The sequence below is a fragment of the Lycorma delicatula genome, chromosome 6 (assembly GCF_047948215.1).
Source record: "Lycorma delicatula isolate Av1 chromosome 6, ASM4794821v1, whole genome shotgun sequence".
Classification (NCBI taxonomy): domain Eukaryota; kingdom Metazoa; phylum Arthropoda; class Insecta; order Hemiptera; family Fulgoridae; genus Lycorma; species Lycorma delicatula.
In genome coordinates this window covers 32,110,789-32,130,406 of record NC_134460.1, presented here as the reverse complement: position 1 = coordinate 32,130,406, position 19,618 = coordinate 32,110,789, and the positions used below count along the sequence as shown (strand labels likewise).

General features: G+C 28.9%; 1 protein-coding gene across 11 annotated transcripts in view; it reads right to left on the bottom strand.

Moving 5' to 3' along the window:
* LOC142326819 (putative peptidoglycan muropeptide transporter SLC46) overlaps window positions 1-19,618 on the bottom strand; it is a 98,677-nt gene that overhangs the window by 24,324 nt on the left and 54,735 nt on the right. For all 11 annotated transcript variants that reach the window (XM_075369538.1, XM_075369533.1, XM_075369542.1 and 8 more), the window contains 3 exons: window positions 17,046-17,220; window positions 12,916-13,093; window positions 11,098-11,224 (listed from right to left, as the gene is read on the bottom strand). In XM_075369538.1, the coding sequence (XP_075225653.1) occupies window positions 11,098-11,224; window positions 12,916-13,093; window positions 17,046-17,220 (480 nt within the window). The remainder of the gene's footprint in view (window positions 1-11,097; window positions 11,225-12,915; window positions 13,094-17,045; window positions 17,221-19,618) is intronic.

The window sequence follows — 19,618 nt, the reverse complement described above, 5'->3', positions numbered from 1 at the left end:
TAGTTAAAATACTTGATGTACTTAGTGTATTCTTTTATTCATTATTTCATAAAAGTGCATCTAAAAAGTGACAGAATGGTAAAATAATTTTTAAATGTAAAAAAAAATCATTATTTTAATTTTTGATAAATGGGTAAATTCAACTCTTAAAAAATGGCTCTATTAGAGAGACAACATTTTAAAATATAGATATCAGAAAGTCTAGCTCATTTTAAACTGAAAAAAAAATGTACATATGCTTGATTGTTTTGATCCTAAATACATTTGTAACTTTCTCACATGTCTGAAAAAACCAGAACAGCATTATTTTTTTCAGTTTTATTTCCTTTTTCTTTCCTTCACTTAATATTTTTTAGGACAGACATGTTGACATCATGAAAGATTTTCTAATTACTTTTCACATTTGTTGATCAGGATCTTTGTTAACTACTAGTGAATTTTAAATCTTTGTTTCTGCCCAGATTGACTGCCTCATCATAAAATTGATAAAGGTTCAGTTTAACATAGGATAGACTTAAATGAGAGATGTTAGTGGTAACTTTCATGTTCAATATTAAACTGATAATCTCTTCAACCCTTTGCCACAGCTCTAACTAATGGTTTTGAGCATATTTTTTTTTCAGAAAAGATTCAAAATATTTTTATTTCACCTATTTTATTTTTTATTGAAGTTAAAATAAGGCATTTATTTGATTGCAAAAAAAAATACACAAAATTTACTAAAATAAACATGAAATAACATAATATAATAGTATAATAAACATAAAATGAATATAAAAACGATAAACTGTAAAATACATCAAACAAAACATAAAAACATAATCCAAACACAAAACACACTCGTAATGTCACGTAACATAACTAAATAAAAACATAACCTTGCCAACTCGTATTACTGTACAAAGAAACATATTCGGTAAAGCCTATTTGGTTGCTATAAAAACTGTATTACTAACTAGAAAGAAAAATAAGTGATTTGAGAAACTGTATTTTATCATACAAACTATAATGTGTAAATGCATGTTAAACTGTATGTATTATAGCTTACAAAGCTTGGGCAACTGCTGTGGTTGTAACCATATATAGCTTGCAAAGCTTGGACAACTGCTGTGGTTGTAACCGTATATAGCTTGCAATACACAGACTACTGGTGCGGTTATTCCTGTAAATAGCTTGGAAAGGGTTAATTTGTGTACCCCTCACATCTTATTTCTCAAAAACCTATATAATCTTATGGATTGTTACTTTTTTGGGTAATATGGATATCACCAAACTTTTGGCAGAATTTGATGCACTGATGGATAATGCATTCCCTTATTATGCATAAAATAAGAATGTGACAAGCAGCTATTCCATTAACACATACAATGGGTTGCCAGACAACAATTGACACAGCTCTGAAGTTAAAAAAGAAAACATGCATACACACTAGGTACTAGTGCTGCACTATACCAAGTTTTACCATCTACATTCATTAATTTTTAAGAAAAAATATGGTTAGGTAATTTGTAATAGAACAAATGTTATTGCCAAGTATGGTCTTAATATTTACATAGACTACTGAATGAAAATTAAGTTATACCTCTAATACTAAAGAATGTTTTTATTAATTTTTTGGCATGAACAATTATTGAAATCTAAATAAAAATAACTTTTTGAGTTTTTTGGATTAAGTACCTCAAGTGAATTGAGAAATTCACTATAATAAATGCACTGCAAACAATGAATTACAATAATTTGTTTGCTAGATGATTTGCTAAGATGATTAAATATTAAAGCTAAATAGCCTCTGCATTTTAGCATGCTGACATACAGAAATGCAAAATCACTTGTAGCTCACTGAAGAAGGCAATAAAGGATCACTTCATTCCTCAGGTTTTTTTTGTTAGCCTGTCATGGCGTTTCACTTTCAGTGTTTTCTATCAACTTTTCACAAATTACGAAAAAGTTATTTTAACATCAATAATGGAGATAAAGTTTTGTTTTAAATGTCAAAAAAATTACCAAAATAACTTGAAATTCAATAAGAAATATAGAAATAAAAGTTTATTTTATTGTATGTTAACTATGTATTTTACAGATCTTTCTCATAATTATAGAACATGTTAGTTGGATATTCCGTGAAAAGGAGAAAAGTATATTTTTCTGTCTTATATATTCTTTTTTTTAATAAAACTAGTATAATTTCTTGTAAACTAATCCTTTTTTTAAAGAAGTGATGGGAATTAAAAAAATTGTTTCTCTTCAGTACTTTCATTTACATAAGAGCATTTACTATTAAAACCACTGTAATATAGAAATACTGGAATGGGAACTGCCTATGTCCAACGTGAGCGGAAAACGAACGTGAGGCAGATAGATTTAGAGGTGTAGTTGTCATTGTCGCACAGTGCAGCACATGCGCATTGTACCTAACGTACCGTCCCTTCAGAAAGTGATTCCATAAATTTTAATTGTAGTTAATATTAAGTGATAAAATCTCATAATTTTATTTAATTAATAGAAAAATTTCAATGCTTATGAGTATTAAATAAATGCAGAGTTAATCATTTTATCATATAAATGTTTTCATAAAAACTTTCTACAATAACTTTAATTATGAAAGATAACTTCCGATTTGTGATGAGAGAAATCGTCACAAACGTTTTGAGCGGGCTGAAGACAAAGAGAGGTATACCTCTAAATCAGCTATCTTTGTTGGCACGGATTTCTAACGCAAGTGCACATTCCAGTATTTCTATATTTCAGTGATTAAAACAAGCTGTAGTATATTTTAAATTTTATTATTTCAAGTACATTATCAAGTTTTTGTACGCTGCCTAGTACTATCAAGTACTGCTACCTAATGGCACGATTCGTAAAATCACCGTAAAAACATGAATTAAATGACATATTCGAGTCCCGCGGTTCATCAAATGGGAAAAAAAACTGTTATTTAACAAAATTCGAGGTATTTTTTGAAAGTATTTTTTTTACAAATTAATTTAACTGAAATAGGATGTTTTCATGCTTATTTTTCCCCCGTTTTCATTTCACTTTTAGGTTAGGTGATGTTAGAACTGTAAACGCAGTTCATTGACTTTGCCAAGTCAACGAAAACTCGAAAGGTCATAATGAACTTCGTGATTATGTAAAATGGAGATTTTAATTTGCTATTTATTATGTTTTCTTCTAACTTTATCTACTTATTTATTAAATGTAGTGGTAATACACACACTACTTTGGGAGTGATGGACATCAATAAAAAAACAGTAGTAATTATTTGCGTAATTGAGCTATAAAGTTACACTGTACAAAGTACCAAGAAAAATAGATTATTTTCACATATGACAATAATAAAATAAAAATTAAACTACAATTATTTCAATTTTAACAACGCAAAATATTATCAGCAAGAGGACTGTTACAAACAGTAAAATATAAAGCAAATAGCAGCAAAATAAATAAAACATTTTTTTTTTGTCTTCAGTCATTTGACTGGTTTGATGCAGCTCTCCAAGATTCCCTATCTAGTGCTAGTCGTTTCATTTCAGTATACCCTCTACATCCTACATCCCCAACAATTTGTTTTACATACTCCAAACGTGGCCTGCCTACACAATTTTTCCCTTCTACCTGTCCTTCCAATATTAAAGCGACTATTCCAGGATGCCTTAGTATGTGGCCTATAAGTCTGTCTCTTCTTTTAACTATATTTTTCCAAATGCTTCTTTCTTCATCTATTTGCCGCAATACCTCTTCATTTGTCACTTTATCCACCCATCTGATTTTTAACATTCTCCTATAGCACCACATTTCAAAAGCTTCTAATCTTTTCTTCTCAGATACTCCGATTGTCCAAGTTTCACTTCCATATAAAGCGACACTCCAAACATACACTTTCAAAAATCTTTTCCTGACATTTAAATTAATTTTTGATGTAAACAAATTATATTTCTTACTGAAGGCTCGTTTAGCTTGTGCTATTCGGCATTTTATATCGCTCCTGCTTCGTCCATCTTTAGTAATTTTACTTCCCAAATAACAAAATTCTTCTACCTCCATAATCTTTTCTCCTCCTATTATCACATTCAGCGGTCCATCTTTGTTATTTCTACTACATTTCATTACTTTTGTTTTGTTCTTGTTTATTTTCATGCGATAGTTCTTGCCGTTCATTGTTTCTTCTAAATCCTTTTTACTCTCGGCTAGAATTACTATATCATCAGCAAATCGTAGCATCTTTATCTTTTCACCTTGTACTGTTACTCCGAATCTAAATTGTTCTTTAACATCATTAACTGCTAGTTCCATGTAAAGATTAAAAAGTAACGGAGATAGGGAACATCCTTGTCGGACTCCCTTTCTTATTAGGGCTTCTTTCTTATGTTTTTCAATTGATATTGTTGCTGTTTGGTTCCTGTACATGTTAGCAATTGTTCTTCTATCTCTGTATTTGAACCCTAATTTTTTTAAAATGCTGAACATTTTATTACAGTCTATGTTATCGAAAGCCTTTTCTAGGTCTATAAACGCCAAGTATGTTGGTTTGTTTTTCTTTAATCTTCCTTCTACTATTAATCTGAGGCCTAAAATTGCTTCCCTTGTCCCTATACTTTTCCTGAAACCAAATTGGTCTTCTCCTAACACTTCTTCCACTCTCCTCTCAATTCTTCTGTATAAAATTCTAGTTAAGATTTTTGATGCATGACTAGTTAAACTAATTGTTCTGTATTCTTCACATTTATCTGCCCCTGCTTTCTTTGGTATCATAACTATAACACTTTTTTTGAAGTCTGATGGAAATTCCCCATTTTCATAAATATTACACACCAGTTTGTATAATCTATCAATCGCTTCCTTACCTGCACTGCGCAGTAATTCTACAGGTATTCCGTCTATTCCAGGAGCCTTTCTGCCATTTAAATCTTTTAATGCTCTCTTAAATTCAGATCTCAGTATTGTTTCTCCCATTTCATCCTCCTCAACTTCCTCTTCTTCCTCTATAACACCATTTTCTAATTCATTTCCTCCGTATAACTCTTCAATATATTCCACCCATCTATCGACTTTACCTTTTGTATTATATATTGGTGTACCATCTTTGCTTAACACATTATTAGATTTTAATTTATGTACCCCAAAATTTTCCTTAACTTTCCTGTATGCTCCGTCTATTTTACCAATGTTCATTTCTCTTTCCACTTCTGAACACTTTTCTTTAATACACTCTTCTTTCACCAGTTTGCACTTCCTGTTTATAGCATTTCTTAATTTCCGATAGTTCCTTTTACTTTCTTCATCACTAGCATTCTTATATTTTCTACGTTCATCCATCAGCTGCAATATATCGTCTGAAACCCAAGGTTTTCTACCGGTTCTCTTTATTCCGCCAAAGTTTGCTTCTGCTGATTTAAGAATTTCCTTTTTAACATTCTCCCATTCTTCTTCTACATTTTCTACCTTATCTTTTTTACTCAGACCTCTTGCGATGTCCTCCTCAAAAATCTTCTTTACCTCCTCTTCCTCAAGCTTCTCTAAATTCCACCGATTCATCTGACACCTTTTCTTCAGGTTTTTAAACCCCAATCTACATTTCATTATCACCAAATTATGGTCGCTATCAATGTCTGCTCCAGGGTAAGTTTTGCAGTCAACGAGTTGATTTCTAAATCTTTGCTTAACCATGATATAATCTATCTGATACCTTCCAATATCGCCTGGCTTTTTCCAAGTGTATATTCTTCTATTATGATTTTTAAATTGGGTGTTGGCAATTACTAAATTATACTTCGTGCAAAATTCTATAAGTTGGTCCCCTCTTTCATTCCTTTTGCCCAGCCCGTATTCACCCACTATATTTCCTTCCTTGCCTTTTCCAATGCTTGCATTCCAATCTCCAACTATTATTAAATTTTCATCTCCTTTTACGTGTTTAATTGCTTCATCAATCTCTTCATATACACACTCTACCTCATCATCATCATGGGCGCTTGCAGGCATATAGACGTTAACAATCGTTGTCGGTTTAGGTTTTGATTTTATCCTTATTACAATGTTTCTAACGCATAGCGATTCTATCGCTATGCGTTTTGAAATACTCCACTCTCCTCCCTATCTTCTTGTTCATCACGAAACCTACTCCTGCCTGCCCATTATTTGACGCTGAGTTAATTACTCTAAAATCACCTGACCAAAAGTCGCCTTCCTCTTCCCACCGAACCTCACTAATTCCTACTATATCCACATTTGCCCTACCCATTTCCCTTTTTAAATTCTCTAGCCTACCAACCTTTTTCAAGCTTCTAACATTCCACGCTCCGACTCGTAGAATGTTATTTTTTAATTTTCTGGTGACCCCTTCCTTAGTAGTCCCCACCCGGAGATCCGAACGGGGGACTATTTTACCTCCGGAATATTTTACCAAGGAAGGCGCCTCCATTATTGCTATGTGAAAATGCAGAGAGCCACATTTTCTTGGAAAAAAAGCAGCTGTAGTTTTCCATTGCTTTCAGCTGCGCAGTACTCAGAGGTCTGAGTGATGTTGATACGGCCGTTTAAGTCGTCCTGACTCACGCCCCTAACAACTACTGAAAGAGCTGCTGCCCTCTTTCAGGAATAAATAAAAATAAAACATTAATAAAAAATAATAAAGCAAAATAACAGCAAAACAAATTTGAACTTCCCTTTAAAATTACATACCACAAAAACAGGTTATTTCTTTTATTTTCCTTCCCTAGTAATTATTTAACACTACTTGACAATACTTAATATAAACAAGGCAAAAAAAATTACTCATTAAACAAGAAAGTTCTGTTTCATTATATTATCAAAGTAATTAAAAACATCTGTAACAATCTCCAAATGTAATATTTTCATAATTGTATTTGCTTAAATAATTTTTTCTGTAGCAATGAAAATGAACATACCCGTAAATAAAATATTCCAATGACTCATTTTCTCTGAAATATAGCTCCATGATCTATAATGGCGAATAGCTCCATATCATGACCAATAATCTAGCTCACACCTATTGCCTTCCACATAAATAAAGCTTCATCTGAACATGAAATTCTACCTTGATTTGTAACTTTTAAAATACAGAAGTGATTACTGTGACTATTATAATTTTCTGGTGTACAGTTCATGAATAATTCAGAGTAGCAATAACTACAAAAGGAAGACGTAAACTATTTACACCAGAACTTAGACATGGTGTCTCTTCAAAAAAAATCTTTTTGAATTTGATGATCATATTTATATTTCACTATAATTATATTTCACTGTAATTCTCACCTTATCTGATATGAACAGCCTTTCAAAATTCAACCATGGCAGTCTATGAGGCAATATCTTCAACAATTAACCCACCAATTAATGGTCATCTTGATGATGTGATACTTTAAATTAGTAATGCCTTATTCCAGTTGAATAGTATGAACCAAGAGGCCAGAAGAATATGGACTTATTAATAAATTAAAACTAAATAAATTTCAGTGCCTCTAAATACTGTACTTGCCTGAATAAAGTTCAAGGTTTTTTGAATATTTTCTCCCGTACTAAGGGAGGGGGGGGGGTCGACCTATAATCGGGGTCAAATTATATGCGGGGCTGACTTACATTTGGATTTGACCAGGCTTTTAAATGTTTTGTTGTTTATTTTCATTTATATATTCATGGTAGGGGACTTATTACAGTTTATATTTATAGTAACAGCTACCTTCGCTATTATTATTATTAATAAAACTACCTAATTAATGAAAAAAGTTGGGTGGATGAGTCTTTGGTTAACTGGCTTAAAACAGTACTATCTTTGTCACAATTATTTTGCCATATAACTCTCTGGATTATGATTGAAAATGGCAAACAAAATCAGAGAAATGGAATTTCCCTGCAAAATGCCTTTTGTTCCTCAATAACAACTCTACCACTGTCAATTTTAATTTTCATTGCCACTTTTCAATAATAGTCATCCAAGAGCATAATCAAGTTTAATACCAAAGTAATATAACTTATAGCTGGAAATGATTCACAGATTCAAAGTTCTTTTTGACGTCAATGAATACACCAAAAACCCTTGTATTGTCTCCTGCCAATTGATATTAGTAAAGTCTGTATTAATTTATTGTCATGACATCTTTTTCTGGGATGTAAATCATTCTGACCTGTATTTAAAAGACTATTCGATTTTACCCATCAGGTGAAGAGTTTCATTACGATATTCATCACTGTTATACATCTATAATTTTCAGATAAACAAGAGTCAACTTCTTAAAAAACCAAATATTTCAGATTTAGCCCAAGATTTTGGGTTTTTTCTGTCTGAAACAATTTTATTAATTATTGTTTGGATCAAAATTAAACTAAATAAACTAAAAGAATTTATATAGAACTTCATATGGGTCTGGAGCCATGTAGGATTTCTCCAACACTAACTTTATTTCCTCCAGGCTAAATAATGCAGCAAAAAAGGATATGAAATATCAAGCATTAGAAAGCAGAGATGCAAATGAGAGTATCAAGTCCTCAAATAATCTATTCATAGCTACTACTTTGGTAAAATTAGACCAAAGAGAGCCAGTTACCCTAAACTTTTTTATAATTTCACAAAAATAAGCAGAATTAATAACATTATTAAACCTGTAATGCAGGTAAAAACAGAATTTCTTTTAAATCTTCTTTGTTTCCAAAAAAAGCACCTAATGTGAGGGTTGAAGACTAAAAGTTCTGTGCACCTGATGTTTGTCTTTCATGAGGTGATTTGCCTCTCTACATGAGTTATTAAACCAAAGCCAATGAGACTTGTATACTTTACATTTTTTAATACCTGTCCACTTTTCATACTTAAAATAAATTTTATCACTTTGTGATAAAATTTAAATTACTCATCAAAAACCATACCAGCTCATTTTCAAAAAAATATTCATATTCCAAATTCAGATTTTTAAAATATTTCTGAAAAGCTACTGTTTTAACCATGTTGCATAAAAATTATACTACTTTCCTTGGAGATAAATAGTTCACTTTAATTTTATTAAGAAAATTATTTTTATTTTTTTCCAAAACTAAGCAAAAGAGGAAGTGATACAGATACAGGAAAACATCTAACACTTTCATATCCTTTATGATGCATAAAGTGAAATCCGAAACATTTTCAATAAAAATTGCATACTATTGGCTAGTCTAAAGTACAATGCAATACAGTACAAAATTTTTTTGAGCAGATTCAATAAAATTACCCAAAAGAGGATTTCTCTAATATATTTCTTGACCAAAGCATGGAATAGGTATAATTTATTGTACTGACAAATAGAAAAAATCACAATATAACAATTATCAGAAAGGAAAGGTTTAAAATGAACTGTTTTACAGAGAAATAAAAAATTAACATCATGAAGAAAAAAAGCAACCCATCATCATTGTGGAAGAGATAAAAGTTGGATATGCCATTTATATTCCAAAAGAGGACAATAGATTGATCTTTTAAATACTACCAATAACACAGATTCTGTTACCTTTGTTACCTTAAGGAACAAAAAAACAATTTATAAATTATTTTATCTGATCCTTATATTTTTGTTGTTTCACTTATGCTTCTTACTGGATTGTAAGAAGCATAAGATATTGATATATCTTATATATATATTGATAAGATATTGTAAGAAGCATATAGAGCAATTTCTGACTGTGAGCTTCCTCAGACAGTGTCTGAATCCACCGCAATGCAATCATTCCAAACTAACAGAATAAATGAAATCACGCTCAATAAACTGGTACAAATCTGACACTGAACCTGTAAACTCTGAAAAGTGCAAACTGCAAACTGAACTCTGCACTCTACCTATTAAAAGTTCTGCACTTTTTAAATCATACAAATTGCAGGCTAGCAACAATTTATCATTAAGTCTTTTTGATTTTGAAAAAGGTTTTTAATTAAAAAGTCACGTAAAGTTAGAAATATATATAGAACATTTTTTCACAGAAATTCCATTACCTGAAGAAGGTCTTACAAGATTAGTAAATTTAACTTTACCTAAACCTGCAATAATATAACCACAATCAAAGGCATACACTGTCTATCTCGATTTCTACTATAGAATACATTGAAAGTCATCTCAGCCCAGAAAATTGCAAATTCTTCTGTACCACATCATTTACACTAGTGTTATCATCTAACAGGGCATTAGAAATTTTAATAATGCTGTTGTAATTTAGCAGCTGAATAGAATTTGTTTTTTTTTTCAAATTTGCCAGTTCAACTATAAATTTTTTATTTCACTTTTTAAGTATTTAAATTCAGAAATCAATTTTTTTAAATTATCCTTAATAATAGATGGAGTATTCTTTGGTTAATAATTAGTCTGTTATAGTCTTTGAAATGTTTTTGTTGTAATTAAACAGCCGATTGATATGAGACACAATAAGGGACATTGGATCCTTGTTGTGTATCAGACCTACAGTATCTTCACTGCCTGCCAAGCCAGAGCCTTGGCCAAGGCTCTGGCTGAATAAACCTGACACAATTAATCAACAGAAGCAACTTTTTTATAAAAGAAAAAAATAAATTTTTTTGGGTAAACATTATAAATAGTACAATAAATAAAAAATGAAATACAATGGTATAATATCTTCCATGCAGTTACAGCGACAGCAATTTGACTAAACACATGTAATTAGTGGAGCAAACAAAAACAAATAATCTTTTTACACAAAATCCTAAAATTATCCTCCTGTTTTCTTCTAATTGTTCATTACAAAATTAATACAAACTCAGGTATCTTCTTTTTACGGCGGATTATAATTTTTTATGCTTACGATACATCAACATCACGTTGGAAAAATGATCTGGCTAATCTGTATAAAAATTTTCAGATAGAAGTAGATAAATTATATAATAACTGTAAAAATCTGCCTATTAATTTATTTGTAACTATAAAATTTATGATTATTTGTAAATTTTTACATATAAAATAAATTATTTATGACTGTATTTAAGCAGGTTAACTTAATACCTCTAATTTTTTTTAATAATTAAACAATGAACACTAGAAATCTCTGTAGTAAACATTTTTTATTTTAATTTTTATGAAATAAAATAAATTCATCATAAATACTTACCCAGACAGGTTATATCAAATAGAATGTTTAAAATTATAACAAGAAAAATTAAAGTTCTCGTATGGTTTGGCCGTTTTTTGAAGCTAGTCTTGAATACATCAAATATAAATCCATTATCCACAAGCGACTATAAATGAGAAAATAAAAAATATAAATAATTAATCCAGTCTCTGAAGTTTTTTTAAAATTACAGTAATTCTAAATTAGCTAAATCTTATCCTAAATGAGAAGAAAAGATATTACTCGAATGCACAGTTTGTTAAAAAAATAATCAACTGCAGTTTTACGATTTTCATAAATATCTCTATAAATACAATAAATATGTAAAAATTAAGATCATAAATTAAGAGAGAACATTTTATTAAAAAATGATCTTTTTTTAAAACTTAAGTGTAATATTTTGTAAGAAAAACTCAAGGTAAGATAGATAAAGCAGAAAACTAGTTAATTCAACTTTTTATGGGTATTTTTATATAGTATAATTGCTTTAAAAACTAGCCTACAGAAAAAAATAATGCAATTTTGAAGAAAAAAGAGTATGATTTACAAATTTACAAATAAATATTTAGATTAAAGATTACACTTTTATCTAAAGAAAAATGTTTTATTTTCACATTGAAAAAAATAATTTGAGTTGCAACTCAACACAAACACAAAAAAAACAATTAACAAAAACTAAACAAATTAAATAAAGAATATAAACAGAAAAACCAAACAAACAAGCACAATTTAAGTCACACACATCAAGAACAACAATGATTTTTCAAAACCAGATTTAAACACCAGCTCCATATCTGATGACGCTACAACACTTGGCCTTTCCAGTAACAATTTTTGACAAGCTTAACATAGAGTGAAACTAGCTCATGCACAAATAAAAGTTTTTAAAGTTTTCATTTAAAAAAAAAAAAGAAAGTACAGTGAGCCAATTTGCAAAAAAAAAAATCAATAAAATGCACCATTTTATGTAGGATTTTCCTCTCTTATTTTATAAAATATAATTTATGTGTAATTTTTTAACACCTACATTAGCCCTAAAAAGCAGCCACTCTGAAAATCATTTCAGTCCTAGCAATACAAACATTTTTTACATTAATCTATAATAAAAAAAATATATATTATTGTAAAAAATCCAGCTAGTTTAGAATTATTTTGTAATTTTGGCCAACTTTTTTTGGGACTGTATAGATTTCAAATATCATTTTTAATAATAATATTAATTAATTTCAATCAATTTTCTTTTTTTACATTATTTTGTATAAAATTATTTTTAAACATTGTTTCATTTGACTGTTATGATTATTTAGTTCATACGTTTAATTTTCTTACATTGTTATTATCTGTATTACATGTAGCAAATAATCTTCCATTTACCAAAATTAATGTTTTCCTATATTTTCATAATTTTTATGTAGGAATCATCCTAAGAAAAAATGTCAAGCCACAAAAATTAAAGTAAATGTATCTCTGAACAACTATTGTATAAAACATTTTTCAGAATACCGTCAAAGGGGTCCATTTTGGGTAATAATTATGAATACTGGATAATTCAACTAGTAGTATATAAAAAAGGTACTCCAATGATAATTATTAAAATAAAAAATTAAAAGAAAGTATTGAACTTAATATTAATAAAATGGATAATGGTGGAAAAATATATAATAATCCCAATATATTTGTAGCTATAAGTTAGTAAATTATACTATAATTATTATTAAGTTAGTCATATTTATACTGTACAGTAAGCGCAATATTCTTTCATAAATAAAGTTAACTAAAAATCTTCAGATTACACAGAAAAAAACATTTAACACTTACCGCTCTATGTGAAACTGTTTCAGGGAAAAAGAAGTATGTATACGTGAGTACAATAATACAAGTTACAGCACTAATAGAGTATGCAGTAGTGAATCCATAAGGGCCAGAAGAAACTTTTGCAGTTAATAACTGAGAGGTCAAACCACCAGCCATTAAGCAGGCTTGAAATACAGCCATTCTGTAACATAAAACACATGATTTCAATACATTTGAAAAACAGATACATAAAAATTAATATAAATGATACAGTACACACAACTTATAACAAAAAATGACAATGAAATTATTAAATCTTGTGTTTGGATCTATTAGAATTTTTAAAAGCTACCTACATTAGTTACTTCAGTTACAAACAACAGTAACATTTAACAGATTTTTCTACAACCTGAAAAATATCTGAAAAATTATCGTGAAACATTTAATTTAATGTATTTTGCTCATGTAACGTACTCCCATTCTGAAATATATCTTATTTATAAAGAGAAATGGATTTTGCACTATTAAAAAATGGACTGACAGATCATTGTTTCTCGCCCATGAAAATATATTTTAATTTATGCATATGTAAATATTTACAAAGTTCCTACCTAAAAAAAAGTCACTTAATTCATAAAAAAAATACAACATAGCCACAAACTAAACACCAAATCTGTTTTTATGAACTCACTATATTACAGTCTTACAATGGTTCCATTGTCATTTTTAATAAATTATCAAACATTTAAATGATCTTCCCCTTATTTATTTAAAATAAAACTAATGGATTTTCTTTGATAGAAACGCATATTACTCTATTAACGTGTTTTTAAATAAAAATTAAAATTAAAAAAAAAAAATTTCTTCATTTTTATTTTACTTGTATTAGTGAGAACTCAACAAAATTTTATTAAAGCCTTCCAAAATGTTTTTTTATTTTGTAGGTGTTTTATATTTATTAAGTATCTTATCACACTTAATTTATTGGTATTTCATAAATTTATTACTTTTAAACAATAATATGCTGACTTCCATGATGTAATGGAATAGCAACATTTCTGCCTTTTATCCAAAAGATTCTAGGTTTGAATCCCTGTAACGTTTGGTATTTTTTCTCATGCTACAAAAATTCATTCCTCATCATAAAAAAATATTCTAACAAATTAATTTTGTGATGATGTTTGATCAAGGTATCTCTTAATCTGTTCAGCTATCTGCTGAGAGAGTTCTTTTATTATCTACAGAACAGCACATCTATTTCACATAAATATACTTGTAGATTATACCAGGAAATCTATGTAATGTAATATTACATATGATAAGAATAAAAACCTTATATTTTTAATAATAAAAAATACTTAATAAAAAAGAATTCAATTTTTTTGATTTCAAAATTGTATGAAGAGAAAAAATATGAACAAAATACACTGGATAACAATATCTCAATTTTTAATTGTTGCAAGAATGTTTTAAAGGAGAACAACATAATAGTTGAATCTTACAGTATTTTTTTTATTTCAAAAATGTTGGTGGTTTCTTTCTATAAGGCATAGATTTTTTATAATAAACAATTTTTGTTATAAGAAAAAAAGCATTGTGACAATAGTATAACATTATACATATAATTTCTACATGCCTAAAATTTGCTTCTTTTGGATTTTTTGGTGTTGTTGCTGTAGGTACATTAGTCTTGAGATTCTAGCAGTTGTTGACCAGCATTCTTGGGTTCCATTTTTCCTGGTGGTATGTTTCCATGGTGGATATTCCTGGTAAAAATGTTCTCCATTTTCATCACTCACAGCTCTAAGATTGGTAGGGGATAAATCCAGATGAGAATCTAAGAAGTGGATCTTTAGTCAAAATATTATAGTGCTTTATAGTTTTTAAGGAACTCAGTTATAAGTTCTTTGTAGTTATCTGCCTACGATTTCCAAGGAAGTTGTTTACAAGCTTTTTAAAAAGTTTCCACGCAGCAACCTCACAATCATTCAAACTGTCATCAAATTCTATATCACTCATTAGTTTTCTTATTTGCGAACAAGTAGACTTTCCTTCATATTAGGGAAATTGTTTTTGGAAAGTTAAATTCAGTTCCCTCATATCTATTGCTTTAACAAAATTGTTCATTAAACCTAGCTTAATGTGAATAGTAAAAGGTAAACTTGTTCAGGTTTTACTGCCGCTGGACTCACAACTTTCTACTCTCCTACAGTCACTATTTCTCTTTTTTGCCAATCTTTTTTAACATAATGACTCTTCCTATCTCTGCTGACCCACTTACAGAAGAAGTAAAAAATTTTAGTACATCAAAGTTGTAAACCTAGTAACAGTGCCTATCATTTTCACATCTCACAAATGTTTTAATACTGAATCAAATCCAACACAATTTCATATTTTCATACAACTACTTCATGTAAGTTGCATGAATTAAACAAATTGATGGAATATTATTTCTTAGGATTGTTTTCAAACTACACTTTGAGGAATCTAAAAAGAACCCTTCATCAGGATCCCAAAAAACTTCTAGTAAAGATTCCACGTCATTACAGTAAACTAAGTCCTTGCAGTGGAGAAGAAACTCTCAAATTTACCCTTCCCGTCATGAAAAGAATTTATTTTAATATTGTCTCATAAAAGATTCCATCCTTTTAGTAGTAATGTGAGAATTTCTGCTTCTTAGATAAATTTAGATCACAATTGAGATTTGGCTGATTAATTAAGTATGATTCAGTTATTGTACTTTCTGACAAGTCTGGGTTTCTCCTTTATTCATGATTTAACAAATCTGCACAAACTTCAACATTAACAACTTCATCTTTGTCTAATTCCCATATTTTGGTGGTAATGGAATTGGAAACTGTAGAATATGAGGCACTGGTCTTACAGCAGAGGGAATATCAGAATATTTGACAGTATCTAGTCTTAGCTGTTATCCCTGATATTTTTGTTACTCAAAAATAGCAGTCTGTGAAATTATCCTTAAGTTCTAGCCAAACCATTGGAACTGCAAATGTCATGTGACAAGATCCATTCAACCAAGTCAAGATATGAGAAGTATAGAACCTCTCCTTATCTTTACATCAAAAATACATCCATATAATTTTTTTTATCAGTAGAGTTATATGTCCCCTCTAAGACTTTAATGTTACCTCACCAAAAATGTAGCAGAAACTATTTGGCTGGTTAATGCAACAGTGTGCATTTTTATTAAGAGGTTCACTGCAGTACACTCACAAATTTGTTTTACAAATCTTTAAGCACTTTATATACACATTAAGGTAGTACATACACTTACTTTACAAGAAAAAATAAAATCCCTAATTGGTAGAAAAAGTTGCTGCACCATTAAATGTTACACACATGAGAGCTTGCACTTGACTGATGTAGTTGAGATTTTTCTTAGCCAGAATTATACAATCTTTATTTTTCAAAGTATTACATCTAGCACTTAGTTACCAAAACAAAGTTCACATACACTACACAATGTGAGACTACTGGGTGACATAATCACATTTAGAAAAAAATATGACATGAATCATATGTGTATCATTTGTAATAATTTTAATTACTGTGTAAATAATAATATTTATTTTTCATGGCTATTTATCAAATCAAATAAATTATAGAACTTAAATACTGCAATAAATAAATAATATGTTATATTTGGATTTCTCATGCACATGTTCTTGCTAAAAAATAGGAAGGGCAATTACAAAAAATCTGAAGCCAATAGGGAAATTCTGACTTCACTTTCAGAATCAGTGCCCAAAAATACTCAAGTTTCAGCAAATATTGACCAATGTAACAAAATCATTATTGAACAATGTTCACAGCATTTTTGTGAAACCAGTTAATAATTTCAACTTCATTTCACAAACACGTTTGTGCTGGATATTGTGGATTTTAAGATGACAATACTAGTCATTTAACTTTATTCTTGAAGATTTTTATAAGATTCATTGTTTATGGTGGATCTGCATAATCCAAAGATTTGAGCAGCTGTTACATTGTTAAGGAAAAATACAAGGTTTGGTTTCTAGTGATCTAATGGCTAAATTGAATTGATTATTAACTGATCTTGCAGCTAATGTATAGTACATTTCTGTATCACATATAAGCGTGTTACACAAATCAAATAACAAATAAAATCTTACTTGAATGATCTTTTGTTTACAGGTGTTATATCACTAATAGAACAGACAAGTGACAAAAAATATGTTAAAACGCCTCCAGTTAAACCAATAGGTATAGAAGCACACAGGAAATACAGTGGATTTAGGCGGGTTTTTGTTGATAAAAAAGCCCACAAACTGTATGATAGAGTAAACCCTATAAAAATAAACACAATTCACATAAAAAACTGATAGTTATAATACAAATATATTAATCATATTTAAACAAGTAGTAACATTTTTTTTTTAATTTTCCTTGAGAACTAATAAAACAATTTGAACAAATAAGATAAAAGATTATCAGTTTTTTATTATAAGTAAACTTTTGGGGATTTCATATACAATTCTGATAAAACTCCCAGGGAACTTCTAAAGTTAATAACAGAAAATAAATTCAAATGAGTATTATTTTTACCTTTTGTTAAATAAATATTATTAAATTTTTACATTCTGCACATTTCAATAATATATGAACATAAAAATATGATAAATTTAAAGTTTCACAATTACATTTGGGGTTTCATTTGATTCATCTGGTAACTCGTGACAATTTTTTTTGACAATATGACTAGAATTTAATAATACTTCATCAAATGTCACAGTTAAAAAGACTGAAAGAAAAATATTTTTATTTTATAATAGGTGTACTTCTACAAAACATTTGCTCACTATATTGGACTTAGTTAAAGTTCTCTAACAATGAATCTTCTTTTTTTTACAAAAGACAGATATTTTCATTTAACATTGCATATAGAATCATTCTACTAAATATATTTACTCCAGTTTTCATATTATCAATTTGTGGTACTTGCCCCAACGTCCATTATAATGGCACTTTAGGATACATTATTATAAGATAGTTCTGCTTATGATTTGAGCCACCTATCTACATTTAAATAAAAATAATCAGTGTTGTAAAAATACTAAGATGCCATTTTTTATGTACATAAATGATGGAAATTACAGTGTATTACATCTGGGATGTAAGGAGAAAATACTTCTCATTTGAATTCTTGCAGAAAAATTCAAGTATGCTCAACAGTATGTGGATGGGCAATGTTTAAGCAAAAAAGAAGTACCAGAAATTAACAACATTCCTTAACATATTTAATGTCTTACAATATGCTTCCTTCAGTGATAATGACATAAAAAATTCATATTGTCGATTGTGACAATCTATTTTTAGTTTAAAATTCCTCCACTTCAAAAGTACTTATAATAGGCCATCAGAAGAACACTATCTACATATTATGAAAGTATCATTAGTTCATTAAATAATGAGAAGAGATGAAGAAAATTAAGTACAGGTTGAACTGATGTAAGTCTTTTATTGAAATTGATTAAAAAAATTTCAGTTTGGTATGTTGAAAGAGTAAAAAGCTATGAGAAGAACTTATATCTTTAATAAAAGCGGTGAGTTATTACCTCCTAACCTTACGAATTATGAACATAACCTTATGAATTATTCCCACCCTGCTAGCAACTTATTTAAATAAAAATAATCTAAAAAAGCCAATAGGTTGAAATTGTCAAAAATTGGGAAATCTATAAAAAACATTTTGTTTGGAATTGAGATGTCTTCTATGACTTTTTTTTAAAAAACACTTGAAATAGTGTTTCTTGACTATTTTTTGATGAAAAAAATAGTTTTTAGTTTATTTTTTGATAGACTAAAAATATTGAATGAGTAAAATTTTCATAAAATTAAATCCTTAGAGAAATACAGCATCCTCATCACTATTTTCAAAAAAAAAGTGTAAAAGAATCAATCCCCTTCTTCACAACCTTATATTCAAAATTTCATGGTAATAGGTTAAAAAATTCCTGAGAAAAAAAATCAGAGATCAACACATAGAAACTATTGGACTAATGAGTCTGAATAAAAAAAAAATTGAAACGCAAACAAACATATGTATTACACAAATTGGAAAGACAAAATTAGAATCAAGTTTTTTTTTCATACATGCTGTTTATTATAATATCCCAACAATGTAATCAAGTTTTTGAGAGAACTGCAGTATTATATAAACATTACAAAAAAAAAAAATGAACAGTTCTAAGAAATAAATATATAAGTATTTCATAATATATATCTATTCAGGATAACAGATGAGAGGGGGAGGGGCAAAAGAGAAGAGAGAGAGAGGAAGAGATTGACTGCAGTGAACAGTTATAAAATGTCATAGAGAAATAGCTATATTAAGATGAGCTCAAATACCCTAATTATATTTATTTTATTGGTTAACTGCACAATGTAAAAAAATGATAAGATAACAATTTATCAATTTTTAAATGCATTTATTTAAACATTAAGAAAAAGCCGGTCTAGTAGAAAAAAATGACAAACTTCATGTGTAGTTTAAATTATGTAATCACAAAGAAGTCACGATAATAAAAGACAGAAATTACACAGTTATATGTAAAACAGCAAAAGAATTAGACGAAAAAAATTTTTAATCAAATTATAATGAGAAGACTGATATATTTATTTCTATAATATAATGAGTGCCTTAAAAAACTTTTTTTATTCATAATTTATATTTTAAACAAAAAAA